The sequence below is a fragment of the Camarhynchus parvulus genome, chromosome 15, assembly GCF_901933205.1.
Source record: "Camarhynchus parvulus chromosome 15, STF_HiC, whole genome shotgun sequence".
Classification (NCBI taxonomy): Eukaryota; Metazoa; Chordata; class Aves; order Passeriformes; family Thraupidae; genus Camarhynchus; species Camarhynchus parvulus.
In genome coordinates, this window is record NC_044585.1 from 13,691,655 (window position 1) to 13,714,185 (window position 22,531).

At 47.3% G+C, this 22,531-nt stretch overlaps 1 protein-coding gene across 1 annotated transcript in view; it reads left to right on the forward strand.

Annotated features, from left to right (window-relative positions):
* Nucleotides 1–22,531, forward strand: part of ADGRD1 (adhesion G protein-coupled receptor D1) — a 110,384-nt gene that overhangs the window by 32,519 nt on the left and 55,334 nt on the right. Inside the window, exon 15 of the mRNA XM_030959144.1 lies at nucleotides 21,670–21,743. Coding sequence (XP_030815004.1) covers nucleotides 21,670–21,743 — 74 coding nt within the window. The remainder of the gene's footprint in view (nucleotides 1–21,669; nucleotides 21,744–22,531) is intronic.

A 22,531-nucleotide genomic window follows, 5' to 3' on the forward strand; every position in this document is an offset into this window, starting at 1 on the left:
GATTGTCTGTGCAGGAATTGTCTCAGAGCCCTGAGATGATTGTCTGTGCAGGACTCAGAGCCCTGGGGTGATGATTGTCAGTGCAATGTGAGTGTCCCTGCAGTCACACAGCTCCTGGGGAGGGCTCAGGGCTGGGATGCTGCTTTTGGCCAGGTAAAGGAGCAGCAGGCCTGAGCTGGCCTGGGAGGTGGCCCAGCCACGTTCAGCTGAGGGCTCTGAAGGATGGCACACAGAGCAATATTTCCAGTATTTCACATTTTGTACACAACATCTCCCGTGACAGAACGTCTGCCAACTCCGAGAAAACATAAGCTAAAAATAAGGGTAAATTTCAGAGCACTTGTAAAAAAAAAAGTGCAGCTTAAACATATGGTCTGATGAGAGTGTAAGTAGCTTTTATTTTGGGAACTAAATATAGATAAGTGTATTCTAGAGTACTCTATTTAATTTGAGAGAAGTGCAGCTCTGTTCTCTATTGATGAAAATTGGTGTTACACTGCAAATCTTACTGGCAGAGGGACAAAAGTGCCCAAAGCCCTGTGTGGTGCTGTGCTGTGAGCAGCATGTGGGGCTGCAGCTTGGTGCTCTGCCCCTGGGTCTGTCCCTGCTGGGGAGGACCCCGAGGTGAGGCTGAGGCTGCCCAGGGAGCCCACAGAGCCCTGCAGAGCAGGGGATGGCTCTGGCTGCTGTCCTGGCTGGCCCCTGGCTGACAGCACATCAGTAATTTATACCACAGTGATAGCACGTTGTAGTGCCAGGAACTTTTATAACCCTCACAAAATTCCTTATTCCTGCGGGAAGCATTCCTGCAGGGCTGGCAGGCAAATGATCACTTTCAGATGTCACAGAGCGCTGGGACACTGGCTCCTTGCCTGCCCTGCGTGGAGGTGACCGGGTTTGCTGGGCTGCAGTCAGGGAGGAGCAGTTTGGAGAGCTGGGAGGAGCAGGAGTGCAGTCCCCGCCTGGGATATCCTTACCAGCCTCCAGGCAAGGCAGGAACCTCCTTCCCCTGTCCCACAGCTGCCTCCTGCTCCTCTGCCATGCCTTGGAAGGCAGGTCCTGAACAGCCATATCAAACAGCCATCGCAACCTGCTGTTATTTCATTTAAAGTCACTCTGGTTTATGATTTAATCCTTGCCCTGCATTCCTTTGGTATAGTATGTGTAAGCACTTTCCAGGGTTCCTTCTGTCCTGCTCGTGCCAGCCACAAAAGCTGCAGACCTGGAGCAAATGTGAGCAGTGAGGCAGTGCCTGCAGCAGGGCTGTGCCTGGGCGGGAGCACCAGGAGGTGATCTCTGTTGTCACTGGAAATGGGTGTTAAACAAGCTAAACACAGCCCAGCATCACCGAACCTGCTGAACTGTGCAGCTCTGGATGGGCCAGGAGTGAAAAGCACCCCCAGGAAAGTGCAGGGGCACAGCTGAGCTGCAGTGCCTGCTCTGCTTTGTGAACAGAGAGTGCAAGTTTTTCTGTCTCCTGTTGGCATGAGCTTATATGGACTTCAGCAGAGGAGGGCTTGCATGAGAATTAGATATTTCCAGCTTGTTCTGCAAAGAGGTTGCTCGGGGTGAGCCTGTAAAACAAAGCACTTTTCACTGTGACACAATCCTGCCTTTTTTACAAGTGTCTCAGACCACCCGTGGTGGCCAGTCAGATTCTCCAGTGGTGTGCAGGAAATGCACTCAGCCTGGACTGAAACATCTGGGGGGAAAAGGCCCCTTGGTAATGAAGGAATTTTAAATAATTGCCATTCCATATTGTTCTTTGTTTTCCAGTGGTTGGAACTGTAATGAGAGATCATCTCAAGGTACAAAGAATTTCAGATTTCCAGTTTGTTCCAGGATGTTCAGTCCCCAGGGGCTCCTGGTTGAATGTGGGATGGCAACAAAGTCTGTAAGGTTTTTTATTTAAGAAGGACAGGGGCACTTCAATACAAAGCCGGGGAAATAAGAGGGAGCATGAAGCCTGGGTTATGCTGTGGAAGATGAATCACAGTGCTGCAGTTCTTATTTAGTCTCTCAGGGTTTGTGAATGTCTTGACTTTCCAAGTGGGCACTGAAACATCTGTTGCTTCTTTGTTTGTCATCTTGTATTGTTCATCCTTCAGGCCAGAAAGAAAAACAATCAGGGCAACTCTTCTGGGCCAATTTTGCCTTTTCCAGCCCTTGTAATGAGAGAGGACTCTTCACTTTCCTTGAGAAGGAAATGCAGCTGGGATGCCACAGAAAGGCAGCTCTGCACCTCCTCACGAACTTCTCCCTGGCCCTGCTCCCACCTCGTTTTTATTGCTTGGGTTTCTTTAACCCAGCTGCCAAAGAGGCGGCAGTTTGTGTAATATACTGATATATCCACAGTGCTCTGCTCACCTGCACACAGCAGGACATCCGTCATTTTCCCTCATTTCAGGCCAAGCCCTGGAATTTAACAGGCTGTGGCACGCTGCCCAGACACCAGCCCTGGTGCCATGGGATAACAGGAGCTGTCCAGGCAGGGGAGACCTGGCTGCATCTCCTGCAGGGCTCCATCGTGGGGGGACCAGAATGGAGCCCCCAGCTTTGGGTGAGGGAGTGGGGCTGTGAGAATTGGGGCAGAATTGGGAATATCTGCCAGTGAAGGTGTCAGATCAGTGTGAGCCATGACTTGGCTCTGGCACAGCACAGAGCACTGTCTGCAGGGGCAAGTAGTGAGGAGATGGATTGGATTCTGCTGCTAGCTCTGCCCAGGACACTGACCACTCTGCAGCCTGAGTTTAGCCCTCTGAGTGCCTGCTCAGAGCAGCACCAACACCTTTTTTGTCTGTTTGGCACCACATTTCACACCAAGCAGGAGGTTCCTTCCACACCTGCAAAGCAAGGGAAGGGGCTGAGCATTTGTTGTCTGTGGTGCTTGGCAGACACAGCAGGCAGGTCTGTGGGGGACAGATCTGGGGCAATACCTGGGTAAGCAAGGTAATTTAGGAGGAATGGGGTATTGTAATCAATCCCTGCTGCTAGGTGAGCGCTGGGTTGATAAACTGCAAGATGAATCAACCTCTTCAATACCATCTGTATGAAATGATGAGATGGATAGGACTGAAGGAATAATAGAATGCAAAATAAGACCCAGTAGGGTGCAGCAACTGTACAAGGCCAAAACTGTGTGAAAAGCAACATAATAAAGAGAAGTGTATGCAGAGGCCAGCAGCTGAATGCATTTGCACTGATCAGTGCCCATATTTCTGTCTGGAGTTTCAGGTGTCAGCAGTTCCCAATGCCCTCCCCTTTCTCAGCTCTCCAGCAGGTTCTGAGCTCAGCCCTCCTGCCCAGCCTGTCCCCAGGGCTGGGCGCCCTCCCAGCCCCTTTGCCCCGGGCTGCAGGGCTGTGTGAGGAGTCCTTGCCCTGCACAGGCAGCCTCAGCCACGCTAAAACACTATAAAAGCAAGGAGGAGTCCTTGCCCTGCCCAGGCAGCCTCAGCCACGCTAAACCATCAGTGTGTGATCAGCTTTATTCCCGTCCTGAACCCAGATCACAGCCTGGAGCAGCTGCCAGGACAGAACTGACCCATCCCAGGGAGGTCAGTGCTGGGCAAGGCAAGGTGGCACAGCTGAGCAGCAACTAAATGTGAATTCACATTGCACAATGTCAGTAAATAAGCACCGTGAGGGACAACAAATCCCCCACGCCCTGGTCTTAATTTATTTTAAACAGCAAAACAAATGAAACCAAATTAAACTCATAAGTCATTGTGCGAGCAGAGTCCAAAAAAATGTCAGTTCCAATAAAATATGACAAATAAAAATATTGGCATAAACTCCCAGGATTTATATCACTGGCACCACAATAAGGCCTTCTTTAGCTGATCTTGAGACGTGACTCAAAATGTGAAGAATGAGAATATAAATATAAATAAAGTGATTTTTTTTCCTAAATGCTGAAAGGGTTATTTTTAACACAGTAAACATTTTCTTTTTAAGTTAACACTAGTCAGTGTAATTGGAAGAATTTTTCAGTGGGTTTAGCACAGCCAGCTGAAGTATTCAAAATAATCTGTACAGAACTGTCATGGAGCTGGATTAAATAGATTATTATACTAATCTGATTATAATAACCCAGAGCATCAGTCACAGTCTCCATAATGAGCTCTTGCTAATGAGTTCTGTATTATTTTTCCTTAGATGTAACATTTCTGGGAAGAGAGAATTTATTTTTCAAAATATAAACTCTGCACTCATATTTTTTATTCATGGCAATGAGTTTTTGTTCTGAAGCACCCAAGATATTTTTCATCCTTTAATTAAATAACATCAGTGTTCAAATAACAGAGACTGCCTGTCAAAGACTACAGTGCAGTCATTCAAGTGATCTCCACCAGAATAATTACCCTACAATCAAGCAGTAATTTGCCTTTTCAAGTAGACTGAATGATCCAGATTGATTGAGAAAAATGAGCTGTTTTTTTTTAAATAGGAAATTAGAGATGTTCATTTCACATTCTACATTTTTAAAAAATAATTAATGGTGAGATGCCATTTGGCTAATCTGAAATGGCTTCAGCCAAACCCCGGGATGTGGCTGGGAGCTTCAGGCTGACATTGGGGGAGTTAGAGCTGGATATTTGTGAATTCATCACAGCACTGTGGCCTTTTCACAGTGAGATTTGTCTTGTCCTCAGACTGTATGGAATTACTGATTGCAGACACCTGGCCACCCTCAGAGGGTCCCCAGCAGGCCCCTTCTCCATTTCCTGCCTGGCAGCACCTGAGGCTGCCCTTGCACACAGAAAAAAGACTGGACAAGGGAATTGCTGCCTTGACAATAATTGGTTATTTTCAGTCCTGTAAATATAACTCTTTTTCTATCTTTATTTTTTTTAATCTGGTCTTTAAATTTATTATTAATCCTGATTTTAATGAAACCTCAATGCTGTACAAGACCTCTCTCCAATAGGTATCTGTTTAAATCAAAGTATTTAATGTGAGAAAATCATGCTGTATGATCAGAGCACTGAGAGCAGGAAAAGGCTGACAGACAAATGGCTGGGTTATGGAAAGCTGGGAGAGGTGCAGAGAAATGTATGTGGAGAAAACTCTAAAGCAAGCAAAGGATTTGGCCAGCAAATTAAATTATAAGGGTAAAGTTTAAAGCAATTTCTTCCAGAAACCCCTGAAGGTTTTGTGGAATAAGGCGATTTCTTCAGTCCTGACACTGCAAGATCATAAGAAATTGGAATAAAATTAATAAAAATGAAAACAATGTAAACCTTTGCTCAAACTCTGAACCAAAGAGTTGCTGTGTTTCTATGAAATTCAGAAGAAATTGTTAGCCAGCAGTGCAAAGAGCTGGCTTTGCGCGTGAGCTGCAGTTAAAGCTGCGGAGAGAGCTTTTCATGTGGCATTTCTGGCTGGGGCTGGGCAGGCTGTGGGCTGAATCTGAGCCCCCCAGGGCCCCATCACCCCCAGGAGCTGAAGAGGGACAGGATGCAGTTGGTGCCAGGAGCCAGAGGGCTCTGGGCAAACCATGCACTTTGGGAGGCGTGTCTCCACTTTCTGAGCTGTCTGAAGCTAAAATAAGAAGAAAGACTGGGAATTATCTGGTTTTGGTGGAGTTCATCTTCCTGCCACTCTTCCTTTTTTCCCTTTCCTGCTGCAGTTTCAAACAGGACCAAGCTGAGCCACCAGGGAATTTTGTCCCCAGCAGCTCCCAGGGACACAAAACCTGGAGGTTCTGCTGCTCTGGCACTTCAGGGCCTCATCCCTTTGGCAATGCTCAGCATGCAACTCCTCACAGGCTCTTTGCTTTTGCTCTAACTCTGAAACAAAAGTGTGGGCGCTCCTCTCTCAGAATTTTCTTGTTTTCATTCGTTTAACTGCAGTTTTTAGGGGTGTTGCTGAATTCAAGTATAAATTGCTTTTGTTCATAATAGCAATCTTGAGTGTGTGAATCTGCTTTCTGAAGGGTGAATATTAAGATGGATCTATTTGCGTAAGAAGCTGATTTTCATATAATTACCCCATGCTTTTAGTGCCCCATGGTCCCTCAATTAGGGCTTCTGTGGTTCCCTTGATCGCTGTGTTTGTGAACTGCAGCTGTGTAAAGTGAGTGCTTGTGATCCCAAAGGCAAAGATAATTTTACCCCTGACCAAGCCTTTGATATCTACACCCCATTCCTGGACCTGGCACAATCCACTTCTGTAACTTGGGGCAAGCTGTTTAAATGCAGTTGGGGCACTTGGACCAGACACAAAGCAGAGTGGTGAATTATCTCAGGGAGGGAAATGGTCAGCAATAATTCAGTTTGCCCATCTGTGTGATGGACACAGTGATCTTTTGTGACCGTGTTCACAGGGGTCTCAGGATGAGGGAAGAGACGAGGATGTGACTCCATGGTTCAGAAGGCTGATTTATTGTTTTATTATATATATTACATTAAAACTATACTAAAAGAATAGAAGAAAAGGTTTAATCAGAAAGCTAAGCTAAGAATAGAATAGGAAGGAATGAATGATAACAAAGGTTCTGTCTCGGACTCTCTCTGAGCCAGCTGGGCTGTGATTGGCCATTAATTAAAAACAACCACATGAGCCCAATCCCAGATGCACCTGTTGCATTCCACAGCAGCAGATAACCAATGTTTACATTTTGTTCCTGAGGCCTCTCAGCTTCTCAGGAGGAAAACTCCTAAGGAAAGGATTTTTCTGTGACAATCTTTCAGCTTTGTTTTGTTCTCAAGCCACTCTCTTAACAGAAAGAGAGGCTGGAAAAGCCCCTGCACCCCAAGTTTCTATGGAGAAATTCCTTTTTCCCTCCGCAGAGGAAGAGCCTGGCTGTTCTCAGAGCAGTGCCTGGTGCCCCCCGAGCCCCCGGGGGAATCTCCCCCTCTGGAGCCCTGGGCTGGCTCTGCCCAGACCTGGAGCCCCAGGGAATCTCCCCCCTTCCCCCTGGGAATCCCCAGACATCTGATTTACCCGGAGCCCTCTGTCCCCCCTGGCACTCCGGGCAGCTCTCGGGAGAGGCTGCAGTGCCCAGGCGAGCAGGACTAAATTCCTTTTCGGTTGAACTCAATTTTCCTCCAAGTCCTGAGGAGCAACTGGCCTGGGGTTTACAGTACAGGTTATTTTAGTCCTTTTTACTGCCATGGATGAGATTGTTTGACTTACAGTTTAAGGCATGTTTTGGGAGAAAAATCACTGTATATAAATGAAAGAAATTATTATTACTATTATGGGGTTCTCCATAACTTTTGTAGTTTATAGGCTGTCAGCATTTTCTTTAGAGGCCCTGTATTTTAGGTGTCTCAGTTTGGCCTTGAAGTTGCTCTCAAAGTTAAAAGCTGAAGTACTAAAAACCATCTCAAAGCAAAGCTGTTTCCATTCCCTCTCTTTTTCTCATAAAATGAAAACAAGATCTTTAGAAACCTTTACATCACTAGGACACAGGTAAATAAATGTCATTGTTGGCTTCAGGCTCTGTCAGGTGCTAAAATTAAAAAAACCAAACCCAGAGCCCCAGATACAGCAGACAACAAAGGAACCCCAGAGCATTGTTTGTGTTTTATCCTGGTGCAAACCTGGGGAAGGCTTTGCCCCAGCAGGACTGATCTCCAGGCTCAGGTGGATTTGGTGCACCTGATCCTCCTGCCACCCAAATCAGTGACCAAACCCCCTTCACTGGGGGGAGGAAAACCTGGGCAAAGCAGGAGAGGGGCTGCTTTGTTTGGGTCAGGAAATGTGGAAAAGACAAATGCCATGTGTGTCCTTGGAGCTGTGCTGAGCCACCTGAGCCACCTCCCTGCCCTCTGCCACAGACAGGTAGGACTCAACTTTACATTCTCCATTAAATTAGAGCCTGGAAACCCAGGGAACGTGACCCAGAGGAGGAACATCAAAACGTTTTGGACATGTTGCAGTACTTCTGTTGAAAATTAGGGGACAATTCTTTGATCACTGGGTGATTTCTTCAGGGAAATGCGCACAGACACAGGGTTTATGTTACAGCCCAGTCTCAGGCCCTGCTGAACCCACCCTGGAGCTCCCTGTGGCTCCAGTGGGACATGAAGAGATTAAAGGTGATGACAGAAGTCATACTGAGCTGCCTTAGTGAGCACATTGTCAATAGCTGCTTTTCTAGCAGGGACACGAGAGGTGAAATCCCCCTGGAACAGCTGACTCACCTCATCAGGTGTGGCCTTTGCGTTTTGCTGCTCCTCCTGCTCTGCTGGGGTTGAGTGTGGGAGGAACCAGGGGATTTTGGCAAGGCAAACTGTGGCAAGAGAAGTAGGAACAAATCTCCAGAAAAAGCTGGGTTGGGTTGATATTTTGCTGGTGGGAAATAAGCAAGAATGAAGCATTAGTGTGTAAAAAAGAAATAAGAGACCTGACTGTGCTTCTGAAGTCCTGGTGGGAGTGCCTGGAGAATTCCCTGAGCTGCTGTGTGCACTTGGTGCATCCTACTGGAAATAAACCCAGCGTGTGCTGGGTACCACCAGAGGGGAGGACAGCATGGTTTGGAGAGGCAGCAGGGATAGTTGTGCTGGTAAACAACACTTCAGACAGGACTTTGCTGCTTTTCAAAGCTTTATTTTCTTTCATTTCTGGGCATTCTCTCTGTAGTGCTCTGAGGCAGGAGGGAGACTCCTTGTGTGAGTCCCAGAGCAAGGCAGGGCTGAGCTTTCCCCTCCCTGTCCTCTCTGCTGCTTTCTGAGTCCCAGAGCAAGGGAGAGCTCTGCTTCCCCCTCTCTGTCCCCTCCTCAGGCTCTGCTGTTTCTGAGTCCCTGCAGCATGAGCAGACCATAAAGAGGGGCTGGCCATAAAGCAGAAGGTTGCCTTTAAATGATAATTCTCTCCTTTGTGCTGATGCTCAGGGCAGTCTCACTCGGTGCTTTAAGCTGGTGATGAGTGCCTGGGCTGGCCCCGCAGTGGTGTGACCCCAGCGGGTGAATGTTGGGCGTTCTGTGTGCTGTGACTGCAGCAGAGCCTCCTGTGTGCAGGGCAGGCCGGGGCTCCAGGAAAAGGAAAAAGCACCCAGGGACTGCCTTGGTGCCCCCGTGCTTGGCTGTGCTGCAGAGAATCCAGACACTTCTCTGGGGAAGGCTGCTTTGCCCCTTTCCTCGGTTTTAGAAATCCTTAAATTTGAATTATTTACCACGAGAGTTTGTGCAGGAGCCTCTGGTCTGTGCAAGGAAGGACCTGGCATTTTTAATGAAGCCCCTTTTGTGTCCCTCGGGGTGAGCAGGGGATGATGTGAGCGCAGGGTAGATATGCTCAGCACGTGCCATTTTTGGTTGTGAGGGTACTAAAAAGGTTCCTAAGTTGTAAGTCATGGTTGGAAGGAATCTCTTGACTTATTTGGATTGTGTATCACTCTGTGACCAGTTAGCCATCATCTCTTTATTAAAATAATGCATTGATTTTCTGGGCTGTCAGCCACTTATTATTTATAAAGAGGTCTTAATTGGAAGTGTTGTCCCATTGGAAATATTCCCATGAGCACTAGCAAGAATGTTTCCAAAAATAGCATGTTTAGCAAAAGGAAGAAATCTTCAACCTCTGTGGCATAAAACACCCCGAGCTCTCACCCAGATGACACCGAAGAGTTCTGCCATGCTGGGAGGCACTGTGTCCTAAAAATGAACACATTTTGTGTTCCTAAGCCTGGGCTGCCTTGCTTTGGATAGCCCTGGCTGCTGTGCCTCGTGCCCATGGGAGTCAGGGGCAGCTCCCTGTGGGCTCAGGGCTCCTCTGAGCCCTGCAAAGCCCCTGGCACGCAGCACTCTGCTGGCGGCTTTGGATTTTGGGTTTGTAACTCTTCTCGTGGGCTGCAGAATTTTCCCAGTCAATTGAATTGTGCACTCAGCCATTTCTGTTTATGTACAATTATGGTTCTGTTAGATCTAAAAGCATTTCCACTACTGGTGTAGTACATTTTTCTTAAAGAAGAAGCAAGACGAGGAAATTCACCGGCGGTTTACAGGGTGGTGTGTCCAGGAGCTCACAGGAATGTCACACTCATGTACTTGATGTAACTCCTGGCCACTGAAGCCTGACCAGGAGCTTAAAACCCAGGTTACCATGAGGAGACATTTCCCTTAAAACCCAGGTTACCATGAGGAGACCTTTCCCTTAAAACCCAGGTTACCATGAGGAGACCTTTCCCTGAAGTGCAGGAAAGGAGAGGAGCCCAGCAGTGCTGCCACTGAAGGGAGAAAACAATTTCTCATTCTCTGCCCATCTACAACTGTTGCACTCACTAGCAGACAAGCGAGTTTGGAGGCTTTGCAAAGCTCTGCTGTGCACATTCCTCAGACCATTAGATCAGTTTCCAGAGGGACCCACGCTGATTTCAGGAATCGTGGAGAAACTGAGCCCCGAGCAGCAGGGCTGGGAGCTGAGAAATGGAGGAATATTCACATTTCATGGCAGGAGGTGCCTTTGTGTGGCACCTGGGACCTGGCTGATGAACCAGCCCACAGCAGCCTCCCTGTGGAGGGGTCTGGGGGTTTGTTCCCATCCCTGTGGAGAGATCTGGGGTTTGCTCCCATCCCCATGGGGGAGTTTGGGGGTTTGCCTCGTCCCTGCCATCCCCATGGGGGAGTTTGGGGTTTGCCCCATCCCTGCACCCCCGTGGGGGAGTTTGGGGTTTGCCCCATCCCTGCACCCCCGTGGCACGGTGGGGCTGCTGTGCCCCCCTGCCCACTCCTCCTTCAGTGGCTGTTGGTGCAAAGCTTCAGCTGGGCACAGCCTGGTGTTATTGCAGCCTGACTGAAGACTGGGAGGTGGAATGTGCTCCTCCTTTGAAGGTTCCATCGTGGTTATCCCAGGAAAAGCCCAGTGCTGCAAAGGGCAGTCCCAGCCTGCCAGAGCTCTCGTTGCTGTGCTGCTGGGAGCCCACCCTGCCCTGCAGCTCTGCACCCCTCTGTGCTGGGAGGGACGGGCATAGGGCTGGGCACTGCAGGGACAGCAGCCTGGCTGCTTTCCTGCCCCGGCTGCACCAACCTCCACATCTCTGCCCCAGCTCTGTCTGGGGATGTGCACACAGCTGCCCTGGCTCCCGCTCCCTCATCTGAAAAATCAACTCCGTGGCTTAGTCTCACATTGCTCAGCTCCCTAGCTGGAGTTAATGCTCCAGGCCTAATTCCAGGCTGGTTCTCAATTTGTTGGATGTGGTTGATGCACACATCAAATAGTTCTGGCACCCTGATGCTTCCTGTGAATGAAAAATGACACGAAATAGTTGTGTGAATTTCATCCCCATTCATGCAGCAGACTAAAAGACAACTCATGTTTGGCAAAGGCACAGGAATGGGAGAAAAGATTTGAATCGGAGGAAAAAAATGTAAATGTTCTCAAGAGAGGGTTTTTTCCCACAACGGAAAGAAAAAATATATTAAAAAAAAAAGCAGTAATGGAAACCATTGAAAGATCTGGTCAGGAGAGTGTAATATCTTAATGAGGTGCTAAGATCTAGGCAATATTCTTGCAAGAGGGTGTGTTACATCTCCTCGCATCTCCTGGGGCATTACAGAGGAGTTTTTATCTCTGGATGAGGATGGAGTGCAGCCCCAGCTGGGCTGTGTCTGATCAGCTCAGCCCCGCTTCTGTCCCCCTTGCTGTGGCTAATTTTCTTTATTTATTGACTGTACTTACGACAGCAGCTGTAACTTATTAAATTGATGGAAAACTTGGGGTTTGTGGGGTGACTGGCTGGTTTTGGCTCATTTTTGCTCTGTTGGCTAGAATTGGTCAGGTGAAGCAGTGGGATGGGTGTGTGTGTGTCGCTGGCCGGAGCTGGGCAGGGGGCTCAGGGACAGCCCCTGGGTGCGGGCACTGCAGGAATGCCCTGGAGCTGCTGCCTGGGAAATGCCCGGCTCAGGTGGGAGCTCAGGTGGGAGCTGGGGCTGGGCTCCCCTGGCCCACGCTGTGTGCCCATTACTTTGCTCCATTATCCTGTCTATTCCTGGATAATGATGGGAAGTGAGACGGAGAGACTGGAAAGAACCTGTGGAAAGTCGCATGGGAAAAGCGAATTGGGGAATAAAACCAAACGTCCCGAGTCCAAGTGACTTTTTGGTCACATAAAATAAACATTCCCTTATCTCACCTAGCGGGCCCGAATATCTTGTCCTTAAGCAAGCGTAAGATTTGGTAATGTTTTCCAGTCTGGTTGCAGCAGCCTTGTCTGAGGGACTGAGCCTGGCTGTGCTGCGGGCTTTGTCGCGAGCGCTCCGGAATGTTTATTGTGCTCTGCCGTTATTTGTACCCCAGCGCTCCCACTGAGCGCCCGTCCCGCCGCTCCCGGGAGATAGCGCGGCAGGGCAAGGATAAATGCAGCTGGCCAGGGCATGGGAGGGCTGAAAGGGTCAGTACAGAACAAAGGCTGCACGCAGAATTCACACAGAATGTGAGGCGCTGCCTTTCACAGGCAACATTCGCATAGCTGGGGTTTAATGAGAATGGAAAATGCTAACATATAAATCCAGCCCTAAAACAATATATCCACAACAAACCACTGAGTGGTAAATATTTTTGCCATTAAGCCTGGCACTCCGTTTCTGACGTGAACTATTAAAACTCCTCCTAAAGCTTTCATTAAATCATGTCTTCAAAACTCCCTTTCAGACATGCAGCTCTGTATGGAAGGGAATGAGCCAGCAGAGGGATGGGGACAAACCAGCTGAGTATCCTACAAAATCTTGAGTTTTTCTGAGGTGTGAAGTGCAGGCCAGATCAAGTCTGACTGAAGTTGACCAAGGGGGTTCCAACAGCCAAAGGAGCTGTTTTCCTTCTCCTCCTCCTTTGGCAGGACTTTCCTCCTGCCAAAAGGTGTTTTCCTTCAGGAGCACAGCCTGGTTCTCTCAGTGTATTGGTGTCACACACCATGGTCCCTTTGTGCTGCCTCCCGTGCACACACACACCCCAAAAGGATTGAGCATCCCCGGAGCATTCCTGTGTTAGGAAAATTAATCCACAAACACCAGAAGTTTATGTCCAAAAAGGAGACAGAGGAGCCTTTTTACTTTATTCCAATGAAGGGAGAGGCCATGGGGCATTCCTCTGGGATCTCCCATGTTTTTGAGGATGCAGCCTCCCTTTTTATCCCAATTTCCCGGCCACATTTCCCTTCTCTCTTTCCCCATTGGCTGAGGTACCTGAGAGGTACAGACCTCCCAAAATGCCTGATACCAAAGATTTTCTTCTAATATATAACCCTCCTTTTAATTTTTAATTCTTATGGAATTTAGGAGTTTTTCCCCATTTCTGAAGTACTTGAGAGGTTCATACTTCCCAGAAGGCCTGATACCAAAGATTCCCCTCTAATGTATAACCCTCCCTTTTCATTTTTAATTCTTACTGAATTTAGGAGCTTTTCTTCCCCATTGTTTCTTTCATCTTTCAATGTCTAGTTTCATTTATCAGCAAACCTGAAGTTTATTTGTAAAGGCCAATATCTTTTTCTGTTCATCAATCAGTGGAATCCTTCCCATTGTTTCTTTTATCTCCCAGCGCTGGTTTTATCTACCAGCAGACCCACAGCTGGTTTGGAAAGACAAATCTGCTGTTCCTCTCAATTGGAGCATCCCGGGAGTGTCCCCAGAGCATCCCCAGTGTCCCTGGAGCTCCCCCAGCCCCTCTGGCACTGCTGCTCCGGGGATGCTCCCAGGACACTCCCGTGCTGCCCCGCTCCTGTCCCTGCTGCCTGCGGGGTTTGGCCACATCCGACCCCTCCTGCTCCCAGGGTTACCTGTCCCCAGCAGGCAGCTTAGGCCCTGGAGGTGAAGGGCAGGGGACTGAAGCCTTTGTAAAGAAGATGAATGCACTATTCCCAAATATTCCATAAACAGCTCATTATTCCTCTTATTACCATGCAGAGTAAGTGAAATTTTAATGTTTCACCGCTCCAGGCTGTCAAAGTCCTTGTGCTCTTCAAAGAGGAGGGCTCGGATTCTGTTCAGTCTTTGTGGAGGGAAATTAGGGCATCTTTGTGCTTTTTAAAAATACATTTAGAAAAGGTCATACGTACTGTTTCTTCACTTGGAAGTGTATCTTGGGATAACCACGATGTCCTGTTGTGTGAAAAATTGCCTAAAAGGTCTCTAAAGCCTTCTCCATGCTAAATATGAGTGAATATGGATTGATTCTTCTTAATTATGACTTTCACTCTTGCAGGAAACAGATGTTTGCTAACTGAGATTTCATTTCTGGCTTGGCAGAGAAGTGTGTACAACTGAAAGCACTGAGGGCCGCTGAGACTTGCCATTGCTGCTGGCTTTTTGAGCTTGGTGCTGCTTTTGAATTCTTCACAACTTCTTGCTGTCGCTGGAGCTCATTATTAGCAGGCAGCAAACCTCTGTTCTGTGGGTTTCATTCCAGCTGAGCTCGGTGGAAGCAGAAATGCAGGAGTGTGTGTGCTCAGCCCTGGCTGCTGCCAGCCCTGGGGCTGGGGCAGTGCCCAGCTCCTGCCAGCCGGGGCTCAGCTGCCCCACGTTCTTCTCTCTCACCTGAATTCTCTGCCCCAGCAACAGGGACTGGGAATCACAGCTGCAGTGCTGACTGTCCTGGATGGTTCCTGTCTGACGCAAATGTTCCTCTTCTTACAAAAATTATAAAAAGCCAGCAGGAGGAAAAGTCCAGGCGCTGTTTTGGAAACTAAGAATTGTGGAAATGCTGCCTAATAGGAAAAGTATTTTTAAAACTGACTCTCCTGTGTGCATCCCTTTAGGGGATTCTGGTCCATGCCTGCCTCCTGGTCCCTGCTGCCATTACCTGGGCAATGTTTCTGGCCCAGAGCTCTCTGCTGGGCCTGCAGAGCTGTATGGCAAGGGGAAACATTTCTGCCTTTGTCAAAATACAGGTAAATGGGGGAGAGGAAGGTTCATTTGCTTCTTTCGTCAAGCTTCTGTTGGATTAGAGAACGTGTCCTTTTATAAATAGCTTTTTCTACAGCAGTCAGGCCAGTTGTTTTCCTTTGGGAATGCTTTCACCTGAGTTAAGAAAAACAGAGCAGATTAACAAAGGGTGCACAGGAGGCATGTCTGCTTCTTGTTTTAGAAAGGCAACACATTTTTAATGTAATAATGCAGAGTAGCAGAAAAAGGCACAGAATAGAAAGTGACCTTAACAAAAGACACCATAGTCTATTTCATTAAGCAGTTTTGGAAAGTTATCCTGGATTTGTATCAGCATTATCACAAAATCTATTGCATTATTCTGCTTGTGAAGCAGGTGGGGAAAAGCTGAAATTATGTTTGATTAATCTGTCCCAAATTTCCTGTAAGCTTCTGGCAGTGTGTGTGAGCAGAGGCTGGCAAGGCTGGTTTGTGCAGACAGCTTCAGAAGGGTGGGCTCTACCTGCACTGGGAATTGTGTTTAAGGAGCCCGGGGGTGCAGGAGCAGCACAGAGCAGCCCAGCCCGGGCCAGGGCAGGGAGCAGCACAGCCAGGCTGCAGCGGCAGCCGTGGCCAGAAAAGCCTCCCAAAGTCACCCCCTGCACGGGCCCGGGGCGCCCAGGGGCTTTGGGACTCCCAGCTTTGCTGCTTCCATGCTCCAGGATTAATCACTTCCAGCCTGGCCCGTTCAACTCAGATGTCCTAGAAGGGATCAGAGCATAAAAGACAGAAAGGAGCTCTTGGTTATGGGCAAAGGGCCCATGGGAGTGTGTGTTTAGTCTGTGTTTTAGGGAGTCTGTGATCTCCAGGTGGATCTGCCATTGAAAAAAGGAGATTTCCTTCTTTTATTTATTTGCCAGTCTGAAAAACTCCTTTTGAGCCCTGACAGTCCCACTGGGTTTCTTCTTCAGCGCAGTGGGATGTTCTGGAGCTCTGAGCTGAGTGGACACAGAGCCCTGCTCTGAGGGCTGTGCATTGCATTAAATCAGAATAAAGCCTTTTAGGCAATCAGTAACTGCCCCAGCGTGGGCACCTGGGTGGAATAACGTGCATTTGTAATTACCTGGATTAAATGGGATCCCTTTGGAGCCAGACTGTGCTCACTAGCTCTGGAGAGCAGTGTCTGCTGGAGCTGTGCCCTGAGCCAGCCAGGGCTGGCAGGGTCCCAGCTCTGATGGCTCTGCACAAACAGCTCTGGTTACAACACCCAGCAAGGGAACTGGGCTCCCCTGCTCTCCCTTTGGGCTGACCCTGCCTCAGTGTCACTGGCTCAGCTCTGCCCCACTCCATCCCTCCACACAGGTTTACATGGCTCTGTACACAGAATTTTTCCCTTACATATGGATATAACTGTTTAACTGTAAGGACATAGCAAAACTCTCTCACTGCTGTGTTGCTAATTATGTAAATGAGACTATTTCTTGAGAGACAATACTAATATTTTCACCTCTTCCTTCTTTGGAATAGAGCTGTGCTTTAAGGAACATGAGAAATGCTTTCACTTAAGCATTAAGGCAGCTTTTCACACAGATCATCAGTTCAGTTCTGTCTATTGGTGCTTACACAAGGAAAGGCTGCCACGCTGAGCTCTGCTTCTCCCTGACTGGCATTTAAATTTTTTAAACATCAAATATTTACTGATGTAACCCAGTTGCTCACCAAATTGAATTTCAAAGGTCCTTATCCTGCAGTTTCTGTTTGTGCACATCTCCCATTCAAGGCAGCTCCACGCATCTCTAATGAAAATGAACCTGCTTCTTTCTGGAGCTATTTTTTAACCTTTCTGTGCTCTCCTTTATTACCATGATTTACAACAATATTGTGAGTGTTATTAATCCAGACTGCAGTCAGTGGGTGTTTGCCATGGGTTTGCACTGCAGTGCTGCATCTTAAATGGTTCTGGCTTCCAAACTGGAAGAGTTTTGGCTTCAGCCCCTCATCACTGCCCAGCGTTCACACACAGACACAGCCCAAAGAGCAGGGAAAGGGAAATGCACTGGAAGATATTTGAGATCTTTGAACATGCAGCCCCTTGTGCAGTGCTGTAAAAAAGATGGGATCCACTTAAGAGAATGGCATTTTTATCCAAATGGATGTGGACTTGGTAGCAGAAAAACAGCAAGATCCTCTGATGTTCTACATATTTGAAAACAATAATATTTTTTTTTTGCTGAGTGCCATAATTAAAGAAGAAAGCAGCAGGACAATTCCCTCGTCCATTCCCTCCTCCTTTTCCCTCTCTCTTATAGAAATGATATCTGGTAGAGCAGCCAAGATATTTTTCAGTCTGGTGCTCATGGGTCTTTTCATTACTTTTCTGTTCTCACACTGCTTGCCCAGTACAGCAGCTGTTAAATAGACAACTCTGAGAACTGGGGAAGGATATTGGTGAAATATTTGATTAACACTATTTTTGCAGGAAATTGGTATGTCAACTATTTTTAGCCTCAGGCAAAGGAATAATCAAACCCAATCCATGTGGCAACCTTCTCCAATTTCAGATGGCTTTATAACCTCTGATATTTCACTCATTTTTGCTTTTATATTGCAGCCTGTCACAGCTTCCCACCCTTGGTGATTTCAGGCAGTTTTTTTAACTGTGTGATTGTCCCATTAGGAAATACATTCAGCAAACTTTCCTGTTGGAAAGCGTTGTGTTCATTGCTTCAGAAAGTGTGTGTTGGCACAGCTCTGTTCACAACAATGAAACATCTGAAAGTCTGGCTTTTATCCATAACACACTCTAATTCCCTATTCATAACCTAAATTCCTTTTTGTGCAATTTGCCATTTTTTTTTCATTACATATGCTAGTTACATCTTAGGGTGAATCAGTCAAATGGACTCTAAATTAAAATAGTTGGCTGATCTGAGCCCAAATCTGTTGCAAGGCAGATTTCTCAGAGCTTGGAAGAAAACAGCCAATACACCACCATAGACAGGGGTGATTATTCTTTCTGTCTGTCTTTCTCCAGGTAACTGAGCAGATGAATGTACCCTAAGGCTTTAATCTTCTGGGTAATTAGGAGAAATAGGTGGAAAGGAAAGTCAATAAACGGTGTGAACCTGAATAGGTCACGCTAACAGTCAGGATGTCACTGTGAGGACAGGAAATCCTTAAATTAGATGCATCATTTTAGTCTCTAATTTAATCCATAGAACAGAATCAAAATTTGTTTTGAACCATACGCTCGTAAGTGAGGAAACAGAGACAAATTGAACTTAGTGGGGTAACTTGTCAACTGCTTGGATGAGAGGAAGCCCGGCTCCTTGGGCTTGGAGCTGCTGAGTTTAGGTCAGTGGCAGCCCTGCCCCAAAGGTTCCTCTTCTCACACTGGAGAAGGAAGGTGCACGCCCTCCACTGCTGGTGGCCACCTCTATGTGCCTAAATATCTGCGTTTTAAATCCAGGGGAGGAGAGGAGAGACAAGCTAACCCCATAAAGGTTCACCCCACCCTCTGCCTGGCTGCTCTGCCTTGGCAAGCCTTCCCCGCAGCAGCTGCCGCCTGTTTTCCTTCTGCACTTGTGTTCTGACATTTCCTGCAGTGCCTTTTCCTGAAGGCTTCCAGCAGTCCTCTCAGCCCCCCTTTCCTGGCCTCCTCTTCCTCTCAGCATGGCGTGTGCCTGGCTCCCAGGAGGGCTGGAGCCCCCACACATCCCTGCACATCCATCCCCTGTGAGCAGCCCTGGGCTCCTGGGCTGTGCTGGGCTCACTGGGGCAGGGGCTGGACAGCCGTGGGGTCAGACAGACAGACAGACTGACAACGCAGAGCTGTTCAGGCTGGAAAACACCCTCAGACCCTCAGGTGTGAGCACAGACAGACAGACAGACAGACAACACAGAGTTATTCAGGCTGGAAAGGACCCTCCTAAGCTGGGTCCCGCCAGTCCCTCCTCAGGGCACAGGCTCAGCAGACAGGCACTGACTCTGCCCTGCTTTGGTGCTTCTTTCAATGTAATTTTTCCTCTCTCAGTGCAATTCTTTTTGCACGAGAAGCTGCATGTGGCCCTCTCCGTGCAGAAGGAGTGATTTGAGGAATTTGGATTAGGCAGAGCACATGCACAGATGCTGGATTACTCAGTGTGCTGCTGCTTTCCCTCCCCTGAAAGCTTCATAAACTGTCCTTTCACAGGCTTTTAATAAACACTCAAGTGACTTAATCTTTTAGTGTAAAGGCCTACTTGCATTTTAAGCTTTCTGTTATCAATGTCATTAAATCAATATCCTCAGTTCTACAGGATCCAAGCCACATACAAGCTGTCACACACAGTTTAACTTTAAAAAGGCAGTATTAAGGTACAGTCAGTTCCTTTTTCATAGATTAGAGAGTACTTTGAAGTAGAGCTGTTGAAGATCAGAGGGAGTTTATTCCTCTGCAGCCAGTTTCTTACGTGTTGGGGGCTCTCCATCCTAATGACAGTTCTGCTGCAGAGCTTCAGTGAAGCCTCAGAAGATGAGTGTTTTGTGAAGTTATCATAAATGGAAAGTTATAAACTGGAAAGCCTTGTGGAGATTATATAATGGGTGATAAAACACGGGACAGATTCTTTAAGAGAAATAAGAAGGCAAATTAGGATAGACCCTTCTTTGCCATTCTTTAATCTGTTTATCTATTTTTCATTATTATTATTTACTTATTCTTTGTCCATCTGAGTGCATACACAGCTCTGGACAAGTCAGAGCCTCACTTGGTGTGGTTCATTGTCTAATGAGTGACATCTGTGTTTAGAGTTAAGATGGAGAAAAACAAGGACTTGTTCCTTGCAGAGAAATGTAATTGAGGGTAAAGCATACATCTGGGATTTATTTGTGTAAAACATGCACGACTGCAGTACCATGTCTCCTTCCAACCTGACCCTGAGGTGCCCTTTCCATTTAGAGTATTAGAATCCAGATTTATCCAGAGAAATGGTACAAATCAGAAATGGCAGTTATTGCTCCATCTTTGCTGTTATTACAGCAGATCTTTCTCTCTCTCCCTTTCTATGGTTTTTTAGCCGCTGTCTGTCACAGAAGTGAAATAATTTGTAATACAAGGCAGCTGTAGGTTCTCTCAATTGCCCACTTCAGGAGAGATGATGGATGTCACATCACTGAGCACAGCTGGTGCTCAGTGACAGTGCTGGGGTGACACTGACAGTGCTGGAGGGATGGTGACAGTGCTGGGGTGACAGTGCTGGGGTGACAGTGACAGTGCTGGGGTGACAGTCCTGGGGTGACAGTGCTGGAGGGACAATGACAGTGCTGGGGTGACAGTGCTGGGGCGACACTGACAGTGCTGGGGTGACAGTGACAGTGCTGGGGTGACAGTGCTGGGGTGACAGTGCTGGAGGGACAATGACAGTGCTGGGGTGACAGTGCTGGGGTGACAGTGACAGTGCTGGGGTGACAGTGCCAGTCCTAGGGTGACAGTGCTGGGGTCACAGTCCTGGGGTGACAGTGCTGGGGTGACAGTGCTGGAGGGACAGTGCCAGTGCTGGGGTGACAGTGCCAGTCCTCCCTCACAAAGCACCTGACCCGCAGCCCCAGCCTGGGACAAAGGCTGGGGAACAGGGTGAGGCAGGAGCTGCAAACCTGGGCCAGGGATGAGCTCAGGGCGATAAGAAAATTCCGTTTGTGCTGTGCAGAGGTGTGGGCTGAGCAGGGAATGCCCTTATCTGCAGCACAGCTGGGAGGTGTGTGGCACTCAGGAGGAGCCCTGCAAGCCCTGGCTGGGCAGAAATTCTCGGTTATCTCCAGGCAGGAGGGAGCTGTGCTACCTTGTGCCTGACACTCCTGGCTGGGCTCGAGGGAGAGGAGAAGGAGAATTGCATCAGGAACTTCTTGTACTTGGTTGAGTTTCAGCAGGATGAGGTGGGGGGGGGGGTTTCTTCGTTCCCTAAAACAAGGAAAGCAGAACTTGATTATCTTTGGTCTTGACAGCAGAACTGTGTTGCAATAATCCGAGAGCTGTTATTTCACCGGTGATTTTTTTATGTTGAAGACTCTTGTAATTAAAAAATTGCCATAAGGCAGGGCCCACATAATGTGGACTTTAGGGATTTATGTATTAGAAAGGGTTGAACAAACACTGGAAATCCTCTAGTTTGCATATTTTGTCTGTAACAAACTATTACTTCACTCCAATATAATTTGAGTAATTTTGTCATCAAGCTCATGTAACGGAGTGGAGAATGGGATCTTAAAGCTTCTGGAATACAGGAGATTGAGTTAGTTGCTAAACCTGTTTACGGAAGATAGAAATTATGTCATTATAATGCTGAGGTGTGCTAAAATAAAATCTTGAATTACAGCATGGCTCTTTCAGTTTGAATGTATGTTTTCAAGTAATTGCTGTAGTGGAAAGAAAATGTCTGGGAGTTGGTCATTGTAGCGCACATATTTCAGAGTTATTAATCGTAAAATGGGACATTTTTATTGCACGCCGAGAACAAACGATGAACAAAACCCAAAGAAGCCAAGTATAGCTGAGGAATGATGTCCCAGTCCTGCAAAAATGAGCACAAGTATTTGTGCTTATGTACAATTGTGATCCTGGTTTGCTGTTTGCTTAAAGGAGGCACAGATTCCTCACTCAGAGCAGTACAAGTTCAATCCCAGTGTGTAAAATTAAGGCTGAATACCATCTCTGCATGTTTGGAGCTTGTGTTGAAGATGTGAGGACTGAACAATTTCGCTGCCAGTTCTGGTGTGTTAATCTCTAACCAGTTTCTTGAAATGATTGTAGCAATGAGAATGTGAAGTAGCTGAATAGTGGAATTTAGCCCTTTTTGAACATTCCTTCAGGGTTTCTGCTTTTCTCTTGCAGACGCCCAGACAATACAGCCAAGCACTAAATAAAAGCAACAGAGTTCATCTTTACTGTGCATTTCTGGATTATAGGTACGTTGCATAATTCCACATTCTTTAACTTGGTTTTATTAAATTACACTTTGTGATGCTGTGTATTATCCATATTCTTCTTTCTTCCTTTCATTCATGGAAATGGTTAAAGAAACGGAACCACTGGTTTATAAAAACCACAATCTGGTTGTTTCTTCTTATCACAGATAGGAGAGCTGGTATTCCCAGCCCCTGGGTTGGGTGGTGGTTGGGAACTGGAAACGTTTTGTGATCAAGTTGCAGCCTGATACAAATCCCGCTTATCTTGTTTTGTGAGTGTGTCCACTTGGGCACCTGCTCGGATGCTCCAGGGTGGCAAAGCTCCAGCACAGCCTCTGTTGTCACTGGCTCTGTGCCACAGCAGCCTGTGAAATCAGTATTTCAGAGCTGGGAGTTCTGGCCAATGCACGGAATGGATAAACATCATGCAATGATCCATCTTGAATGCAAATTAGAATTAAAGGGAAATAAATATCACCTCAAATTTCACTCAGAAAATAAGAGCCATGGAAAAGCAGTGGCTTTTTATTTTTTATTTCTTTTTTTTAGCACTGAATAAATTTAATTTTTTTTCCTTTTGAAATACGCTGCTCTTAGTGAACTCATGGAGAAGGAGTACAAATGGTGAATTTTTAATTTCATGGGGATTAACAGGTTTTGAGCTGTAGCAGTTCAAGCCTAATTGATGCAGCAATGGTGTGGGATGCTGTGATCCCTCCTGAGCACCATGCACTTGGGAAGGTCACAGTAATTGTTTCATGAAGTTTTGTTCACCTGTGCTGAGCTGC